We start from the raw sequence: 9936 nt of genomic DNA, 5'->3' as shown, positions 1-9936 counted from the left end.
TAATAATGTGCAGAATTTTTAGTTTAAACTGGTGTCTTGTGAAGCAGCACTGAAACACTATGTCCTGTGCATGACAACACAGGTTTGCAGTTGTCAATATAATTTTATTGCGCACTTCCTATCTTTTATCGCAGGCTATAGCAAACCTCAAATGGAAAAATAAATAACTGGAATCTCAGCAAAGATCAGTTCCCTAATTCCTGGAATTGTTCAACTCCTGATGTCATTCCCTCTCCCAGTCAGCGAGTCAGCCATCATGAGAAAATAGTAACTCCTAAACCAAGTACATGTGCATCAGCCAGTCAATTGTCTTAAAAAAATTAATTATTAAACTCAGGGTGGCTTCACTCAACCCTTGAGAATGCATTAATCTTCTGGGTAGTTAATCTTAAAGGTTAAACAGGCGATCGCATCTCTACAATATGCCCAAAGGGCGATCATTAAACCTCATCTTCTGCCAATTGAAGCAGATAATATGAAGGGCAACTAGGAGTGTATGGAAAATAACAATGGAAGGATATTCTAAGAAGGAAATCATGAGTTGAAAACAATCAAAACACCCACACAGAAACTGTAAAGACATTGCCCTCCAACAATTACCTTATCATGAGCACTGCTTTTCTGAATTAACCACTCAAGACCTCAGAAGAAAAAAGCCACAAAAGAGATTGTAAAATATTTTTTATTAATCAGTACAGTTCAGTTTCAAGTTTTGTTTTAAAAAATGGACATTTCACCAACTTGAGATGCAAATTGCACACAGAATTAGCACCTTAAACTCATTTACTTTAATGCTATCTGGCAGATGATGATCAGAAGAAAAACTTGGAAGGTATTAAAATGAACAAACGAGTCTCTCCAGGGTAGGAAGGAGGAAGAGACTAAAGTCAAACTGTAGCTACCTTACTCGCTCCAACATGAAATTCTATACAACTACACACAATAGAAAGCGGAGGGGGGAAGAAAGGGGAGGGAAGTTACACAATTTATAAGCAAATTGTATGAGAGCAAATGTCAACACCCCTGTGATTTTGGAAGCTTTCCTTTTTTCTACAACAAAAAAAAGGGTCTGACTTAGGCTTAGAGTTACTGTGCAACTCAGCTAATGTGGCACATTTGTGTCCTTGTACCTGCCAGTCTTTGAATAAACCTACAGGCAAAGGCACAGTAAAATGTAGCCAATGGATCTCAATGGTGCCAAGCATTAATTGCAGCAAATGTAAGGAATGGTTCCTGCAACCCTTTACATTGCAGCCACATTAACACTGTTTACCAGTGGAGATTATATACCCCAAACTGTGGTGCTTTGTTTAATACGATCTGCTGCTGAGAATATTTCAGTTCCAATTTTACGACTGTTTACATTTGTTAAATAACATTTATTCTAAGTTGAAACATTTTTATTTAAAAAAGTTGTTCCTTGTAAGAATTATGCTTTATTTAAAAACTCCTGTGCGCATCTTAATGTCCTGCCAAAAAAAATCAGTGCAAAGTTAACAGCAAACCACACTAAACACTAAATATTAACAGCAGTACAGTTTTGCTCAGTTAAACAGAATAAATCAGCTCCCTCAGTGAATCAGGACATATTATCAGAAGCTTTCAATGAATCATTATAACAGTTGAAGGATTTTTAAAAAAAATGACCCAGGTAGTTCATAAAAATTGAACAGAATAATTATACATAAACTCCTTACAGGCAACGCCAAGACCAGGGTATCAGGATTCCAGCCTACATCACGCAAGCTGAAGCATCAGTAACAAAAATAAGTAACTAGTCTCACGGACAACAACTCCCCCATATTTAAAAAAAATAATTTGCTTGTAACTAAGAACAAAATGTACTCACAATAGTTGGTAACACCAACAAGGCCACAGGTTTTTTTATAAAAAAATTATTGCAATAATCAGTTCCCAGAGATGTGCATAAAACTGTAGAAAATGGCTCTGCTGATATTAAAAGTATTATACAAAATTTTACTTTGGACACTAGTTTTAGTATACATCAAGCAAACTAACTCCCTCAAGCATATCCCACCAGTTTAGATTTGATTAATTTACTCAACTCAGTTGGCTTCTACTTAACGATACCACAGCATGTTAAATGTACTACATGCTCCCCAGACTTCCTATCCACTCCTCAGATTTAATCCCTTGACATATATCAAGCATATCTGGGCCAAGTTCACTCTTTGCAAAGGGAAGTTTAGAATAGTGCATTGGCCAGACAAAGAGTACAAAGGATTCCCCCATGCATCCCGAAAACAAACAGATTCACCCAATTTAACTCCATTTCAGACTTGACAAATCCCAGTGTAGCACTACCCACATGCAGGTTAAAAACCTGGGAGAATTTCTTACAGCAAAATTCTCCATGTAGACATCAGAATAAGATCAAACAGTATCTTAATTCAAAATAGACATTTCAATACTAGTGTAAGAATTTAATGTTAACTGTAAAGGACCAGTTGATATTCAGGAGTGTTCATCCGATGTGTGCGACTGCCATTTGAACCTTAAAATTTGGATTTTAATTGAATAAATCAATACCTTTCGGACCTTTAACCAATCCCAATAAATCACAAAACCAAACATGCAGCTGCACTTCGATTATGGTGACTGAATATACCCAGTGGCCACAAGTTGGTCCATTCTCTGCATGCAATGTACACAATGAGACGACTCAGCCAGAAAGCTTTGGTTAACAGACACTATTTATTTCATGGACCGGGCAGGGTAGTACTACCCTCCCATGAAGGCAAGCAACCAGTTAAGATTTATCCCCCAAAATTAACATATTCAGTACAAAACAGGACTTGGGACTTAAAAAGTTACAGATTTAAAATCCTATTCAAGAAGAAATTCTAGACTACATTGTTCTTGTGCCCCTCCCACAAGGAAAAAAAATGGTCAACTTCCGTCGAGTCAAATTCAAGAAAGCATTGTTCAAGGTCATCATTTAACTTGTATCCATCTACAAGAGAAGAAAAAGGCAACCATTCAGAAGCAGTTGGGTTTAATGGCATCTTGCAGGTCCCAGGCTGCCGGCAGGATTTTAAATTCAAGCTCAACCCCAGGAATTCAAAGAGTTTTTAAAAAAAGTTTAACCACCAGTCAGAATCATGTGATGCATTACTTGCCCTTATTCACCCAAAATATTCAGTCACAAAATAATCCACTTTTCCCCTGTAGACTTATCACAAAATGGAATTTTGACTGCTGCGTCGACTTTAGACACATGTGAGAACAACACATTAAAGTACACTCACCCTAGCATTATACGCATCCAATTGGGCATCCAGCTCTTCTGCTGAAAGTTGTTGCCGTGAATTTCTTCCCCCACGGCCGCCTCTGGCGCCTCGATTGCCACCCCGAGATCCGCGTCTACTACCACCGCCCCCAAAACCACGACTTCTGATCATTCCTCTGCTGCTGGGACTAAAATTAATGGAACGGGGAGGTGGGGGGAAAATAAAACAAGCAATTACAAACCAAGTCTTATTGCCCTTGCAAGGGAGCCTTTTACCCATCCCCCCACCCCCCCCCCAAACACACCAACACAATAAACAGCTTAACAAAAGTTACAAGGATAGAAACAATCTTCCTTACAAAACACCGTCAAGTTGTAGACTTACACTGCAACAGGCCGTCTCTGAGCATCGATCTGAGATGTCACCAACTGAATGTTCATTGGTCGTCCTTTTAAAAAAGGAAAAAAAGTTTCACAATCTGTGTAGGAATGTAAAACACACTTTAATTCTACAAACAAAAGTCCAGTTCACAATTGTGCAAGTTAGTGGAAATTTAAAAAATTTGCTTTGAAACAAAACTGACAAACATTGAAGTTCAACCACCCTCAACCACAATACAGGAGAAATTAATTACCATCAAGAGGGACTCCGTTATACTGTTTCATAGCCTTCAATGCATCTGCTTTTCGCTCAAAGTGCACATCTGCTGTCCCCAAACTGCGACCTGATCTATCATAGTGTACAGCTGCCTTTTTAAGTGTTCCAAACTCAGCAAAAAGCTCCTGAAACGAAAACAAATTAGATGCTTAAAGAGGCACAAAGTGGGCAAAAACAAGTTAAGCATGCTATCTTCTGGTATAATTAAAAGTTTAAAGCATATGGTTGTTGCAGAACAGCAGTGTAGTTGCTTACATATAGAGTACGAATTGTGGAAAAACCCAAGTTCTTCCACCTGGCTTTGTATTTCAGCCTCAATTCAAATCACAACTGTTCAAATCTTTTCCACGGCCTTTAGGGAGAACACTTGTTTTCTGTATAAAAATTCTAGTAGGAATAACCGGCCCAGTTTCAGGGACCAAAACACTGCCCTAGCTTTTGATTCTACAAATACCAGCATTTTCAAACATGAAAATTTCAATAACAATAATATTCCTATACAAAGAGCAGAAAACCACCTGGTATGATTTATTGGAATGGCTTACATTGTCAGATTTCACCTACCTGGATATCTGCGTCAGAAACACCAAAATCTAAGTTGGACACCAAAAGTTTTCCACCGGTCTCAACGCCACCCCCACCACCTCCTCCTCCGCCTCCTCCGAAGCCACTGTCGAATAGGTCGTGCTGCCATTTATCTGGAAGTTGTTTTGGCTACAAGAAAACAGAAGGTACACCTCGCTGACTTCCTACATTTTGTTACCCCAAACAGAATTCACACCTCCACCTCAACTGCCCCCCAACCCCCCAAAACTGGATCCCAAAGTGCACTTTAAGCCTGAACGGTATTTGAGGTTATTAGTCCCATTAGAACGTAATTACACTCAATCTTACCTTCGCTTTTAATAACACGCATATTGGTGCGTGCGTTGCTTAGTGCCTGCGCTGGGAGCTCAATTCCGACAACTTTGGCAAATTACGAATATAAAGAGCTCCTAAATGTACGATAAAAAAATCAAATTTAAACATTAAGAGAATCTGCTTTGGCAGTTTACTTAGTGGAAAATTCACTTATTTATCATCCTACCACTGTTTCCACAGCACATCTGGAACTAAAGCCTGGATTTCTTTTATTAGCCACTAGCCAGTACCCAGATACTCTGGTGTCAAACTCCTCAGCTCCTGACGAGATCTTTGTGGTCCATCGGGAACAGCGGCACGCCTCCAATTCTCCCCAAACTGGAAACACTTGGCGTTTTCTTCCTTCTTCGTATGGAGCAAATTCACAAGGAGCATTTATCTCACGCTCCATTCACAGGGGCCCTTAAGTTCAGAGTCTTTTCGGGAGCCCACAAAAAGTTTGGCGCGGTCCTGCGCCCCGTCGATACGTTTCTTTGAAGTCCACCAACTTGGGAGTCCACGAACGTCCTCGGATTTGGGTTATGTGGCAACAACAAGCAGTCTCTTGAGAAATTAAAAGTCTGTTCCATCTCGGGGTGAAAGTCAAGAAAAAGTCACTGCGAAGATTAAACGGCCGTTGCGATGAACAAAGAGTCTCTGAAGTCCGATTGTGAAAGTTTCCGAGTCTGTGTGTGTGTGTGTGTGTGAGAGAGAGAGAGGAGTCTCTCTCTCTCTCTCTCTCTTCTCTCTCCACCAAACAGCTACTTGATCCCACGCTGCTGATGGCGGGCGTCCTCCACCGAGCGCCGCCATCTTCCCTCCTCTATAGCCGGGGGGAGATTTCTGGAGTTGCGTGTGGATGTGTGTGTGTGTGTATATGTATATATATATATAGGGTTTTTTTTTTCTTTTTTCTTTTTCTCTTTCTCTCTCTCTCTCTGTCTCTGTCTCGGGCGAAACTAGAAGCCGGAGTGTTCGGAACCGGAGCCGAATTCGACTTCACAGACAAATATATAAAAAAAATAGATGGTTTCATACGGTTTTTTTTAAAAAAACACTTCACAAGAGAGAACATTTTCTGAGGGCCGCGGCGGGGGGGGAGGGGTGAGGGGAAGGGGTGTGGGGGGAGAGAACGGGAGACGAGGACGCAGATCCTTCCTCGAGGCGACTTCTTTTTCTTCACGGGGGGGGTAAAAAAAGAGAGAGATGTGGGGGTGGGGGGGGGGATATTTCTCCATTTCTCCCCTTTTCTCTTTCTTTCGCTCGTCCTTCGGGCGGAATTTTGCGGGGGGCGAGGAAACCATTCTTCCGCCCGTCCGTCCGTCCTTCCGCTCGGCTCTGGGTCCCCCCCCCCCGCCCCCCCCGGTAATAACGGGGCGAGGGGGTGAGAGGGAGAAGGGCTTTTTTTTAAAAAAAATCCTACCAATTTTTTAAAAACATTCAAATCGACGTATGGCGCCGCCCGGACGGATCGGTTCGACGTTCAAAAACCGTCGTTTCTTTTTTTTATTGGGGAGGGAGGGAGGAGGCGGGGGAGGGGGGGGGGGGAGGTGTTAAAAAAAAATCTTTCATTTCTATAAATATAAATATATATATACGCATATATATATATATAAAAAATAGATAAAAACTTCACTTCACAACCAAAACCCAGAGATCTTTTTTTTTCTCTCTCTCTCGTTCGTTCTCTCGTTCGTTCTCTCTCTTTCTCGCTCGTGTGTGTGTGTGTGTGTGTGTGTGCAAAAAAAAAACAATTTTAGTTTTGACAACGCGGTCGCGTCCTACCCTGCTGTACGGTGCCAGCTGGTTTCTTCCTCGGTTTAATCTCTGTCTGTTGCGCATGGGGCCCGTGCCGAGGGCCCCGACACCACCACCACCACCTCCTCCTCCTCCTCCGCGGCCTCCCAGGCCTCCTCTACCGGCCAGGCCGCCGCCTCGGTTGATGCCGCGGCCCATGCCGCCTCCTCCGCCGCCGAGCCGGTTGCCCCTGCCGCCGCCGCCGCCGCCGCGGCCGATCCCGCCTTTCTGCCGGTTGAGCTTGATGATGTCGTCCAAGGACATGTCCAGTTTGTCGCTCATCGTCGCCTCCTGAAAAAATCTCTCCTCTCCTCAGACAGAAAAAAGAAAACCCCTCACACACACACACAACACCACACACACACAAAAGCGCCTTTGCCTTTTTCTTTCCCCCCCTTTTCTCCACGCGTTAACCTTCCCCGCCTCCCACCGCACAAACACGCACCCACACGCACGCTCCGCCTGCTGCTGCTGCTGCTGCTGCTCTCCCTGACCCACTCGAACTGTTCAACCGCCGCCTTCACAACCGCACAATGAACAGTCGGAATATGGCGGCGGCGGCGAGAAAAAGGGCCCGAGCCGGTGGTGGTGGTGGGGCGGCGTCGGAGGAGGAGGAGGAAAGGGATTGGGGTGGTGGGGGGGGGGGGGGAGGTGAGGGGGGAGGAGCTGAGAGTGCTTCCGGCGATGACGGCGGCTCACTTCCGGTGATAGTGGCGGGAGGCTCGAGGCTCCGCCCACCCCGTGTGCGTCACAGATGACCAGTCAGATGACACATCCTGACAGGTGCCCCTGAACAGCGTAAGGTGGACAACAGCAACAACAACTTGCCCTTATGTCGCTCCCCCCCCCCCCCCACCCCACCGGGTCGCGTCCCAGAGCGCCTGACAGCGGCCGAGCACCACAACGGACCTGGGCGGGGCACAGCGGGAGCCAAACCTGAAGGGTGTGGCCGGTTCCCAGTGTTAGCAATGATAACGTGGACCTTTGAAGTGTCGTCTCACGTGCACGTTCACTGACTAAACCACACAGTCACTACACCTCACATTGAATCCTGTGAAGGGCTTCAAGACTTCCGTCTAACGGGAAAGGTGCTATATCAAATGCAAGGGTTATTATTATACTGGTGGGTGAGTCAGTGACATTGGGAGATATCATAAAGGTCCAGATTCCTTCAGCTTCTGTTTCAGGTCTTGAGGACACCAGTGCAGTGAACTCAGCTCATGATCTGATGGTTGCTATGGATATTTTCTCAGTGTTTTAGTTCATCTTCTTCCATTTTCCCCTCTGCGCACAAAAAGAAACACAGCGCACTAACATTTACACCGCATGTGCAAACATTGCGGCTATTTATCATAAAACTCCCTTCTCTGCAATAACAATGCAGGGGATGTGAATCATTGCCGGTTTCGCTCCCTTATGGACCGGTGAATACTTTTGGGAAGTCTATTCAATCACCTTTCAAGGAAGCACTTGATGAATACAGTATTATTAAAGAATCAGGGTGTGCTAATATGTACAACGCTAAATTGGGTTTTAATTTTTTAATGGCGTTGGTGCGATGAGGAGGAGAAAGTGCAAATCAACTTTCTCATAGTTCTATTACTGGGAGAGTAAACATGATGTCAGAAAACATCAGAATAGTGAAATTATCGTTTGCTACTGGGGAATAATTAGTTGCTCCTTGTTGAGATTGGCCAAAGCATGATCTCCAGCATCCTGAACTGCCAAGGCCCATCTGTTGACAGTTGCTGATCACTAGTTTCTGATTGATTCCCTTTGAGATGCACACATCCTGCCTGTTGTCTTTCACATGCTGTACATTGCTGCAAGCACACATCCTCTTAATCAGCTATTCATAGGACTTGATCACACACCTTCTCTGACTCCCAACTCATTTCCATTTAAATTACCAGTTCTCCTCATTTCTCTTATATCTGATATAAGCATCTGGAGATTGGTAATGTTTTACTTAAAACTGTGAACCAAGGAGAACTGGAGAACACAGATTTTAATTAACCAACCTCCACGGAAAGTGGAAGCAAGATTTTTTTTCTCAACGAGTATAAGTGTCGAACAGATTACAACAAAAGCAGCTCATAGTTAACTCCTTCAGAAAGAATCTGAAAATATCTAATATCGAGTTGGAAATATGATTCAATGTCATAAGTGATTTATGATATTGAAGTATTAAAAATGTTTTTATTCCATTTTTAATCCAATTACACGTAGCAAGCTCACCAGATGTTAAATTATACACACCCGACTTTATTCCAAATCACCCGTCTAAAAAAAAATCAGTTAACCACAACCGATAAATACAACAATTTACCCAAGTGACTAGCAATTTAATGGCCAGATATAGACACAAAAAGAATTTGTGACCTCTAAATTCACTTAAAAAGTTATACCGTTTTTAAGATCACTATATTTCCGTCTTACTTTGTAAGCCCCGTCTATATAAGTTATTGATGATGATCCAGGTTTGTAGCAATCCTGGTAATATTTCATTAAGCGTTACATTAAAAAGCAACGGGTCAGCTTGGCACGATAGGGTCAGGTTGTGGGTTCAAGCAGCACCACGGGCAGGACCCTAAGGTCACAAGTACTCCCAACTCCTAAATGGAGTCCTGTAGCTCAGTGGTTAGAGCACTCTCTTTGCAAGTGAGAGACCCGAGTTCAGTTCCAGGCAGAGGGCGAAACCTCGGGCAAGTTTCCTTACTCCACACACAGCCTAATAATAATCCCTCCAAAAAACAAAAACAATAATAAATTGGTCATGTTCAATCTACGACTGTTTGTGGGCCATCGCTGTGGGCAATTGGCTGCCGCGTTCGCCCACAAATATACAGTCCATTCACTTTACAGTGTGTGTTCTGTGAAGCGCTTTGGGACGTCCTCCCGACGTGAAAAAGCGCTCTATCAAATGCGAGGATTATCATTATTATTATTATTTTTATTATTATTAAGTGTGATACAGCACTACATTGTAAGGGTGAGGTGTTAAACTCAGCTCTTTCTACTCCAACTACTTTTCCAGGTGGAAGTTAAAGATCCCCTAAAACTATCGGAAAAGAGAGGGAGTTTGGCCACACACACACACACACATAAATCCTCTGCACATTTAACTCACTTCAGCGCTTATTTAACGGGTCATTTCAGGGCGTAACTTGGCTCCCAGACCAGACAGAGTGACCCGGTATCACTGACTGACCAGTCAATCACCGCCGGACACAAAGTATCCGCGAGGAAATGTATCGCTTTGTCGGTCGGTATTTATCAATGGGGGAACTGGATATCCGCGCATGTGCGCGGGAAGAGTGGGAGGCGGCCG

General features: G+C 43.4%; 1 protein-coding gene across 3 annotated transcripts; it reads right to left on the bottom strand.

The window, feature by feature from the left end:
• Positions 1-2696: 2696 nt before the first annotated feature.
• Positions 2697-6958, bottom strand: alyref (Aly/REF export factor). 3 transcript variants are annotated; one of them, XM_042342398.1, is made up of 6 exons: positions 6594-6958; positions 4473-4622; positions 3886-4033; positions 3636-3729; positions 3270-3438; positions 2697-2974 (listed from the first exon to the last, which is right to left on the bottom strand). In XM_042342398.1, exons 1-6 carry the CDS (start codon positions 6885-6887, stop codon positions 2960-2962), a joined length of 870 nt encoding a protein of 289 aa, XP_042198332.1. In that variant the 5' UTR covers positions 6888-6958; the 3' UTR covers positions 2697-2959. The 3 variants fall into 3 exon arrangements, with proteins under 3 accessions (XP_042198332.1, XP_042198333.1, XP_042198334.1); XM_042342399.1 differs by having other exon boundaries at positions 3636-3699; XM_042342400.1 differs by lacking the exon at positions 6594-6958 and adding an exon at positions 4996-5630.
• Positions 6959-9936: the final 2978 nt, after the last annotated feature.

This window comes from Callorhinchus milii, unplaced genomic scaffold (assembly GCF_018977255.1).
Source record: "Callorhinchus milii isolate IMCB2004 unplaced genomic scaffold, IMCB_Cmil_1.0 Scaffold20, whole genome shotgun sequence".
Taxonomy (NCBI): Eukaryota; Metazoa; Chordata; class Chondrichthyes; order Chimaeriformes; family Callorhinchidae; genus Callorhinchus; species Callorhinchus milii.
The sequence above is the reverse complement of the archived record's forward strand: the minus strand, read 5'-3'. Positions and strand labels throughout refer to the sequence as shown.

Coding starts and splice junctions, on each gene's coding strand:
- alyref (XM_042342398.1), bottom strand. CDS start 6,887: ATGAGCGACAAACTGGACATGTCCTTGGACGACATCATCAAGCTCAAC. Junction 4,623..6,593: donor AGCTGGCACCGTACAGCAGG/GTAGGACGCGAC, acceptor GTTTTCTTGTAG/CCAAAACAACTTCCAGATAA. Junction 3,439..3,635: donor CAGAGACGGCCTGTTGCAGT/GTAAGTCTACAA, acceptor CATTAATTTTAG/TCCCAGCAGCAGAGGAATGA.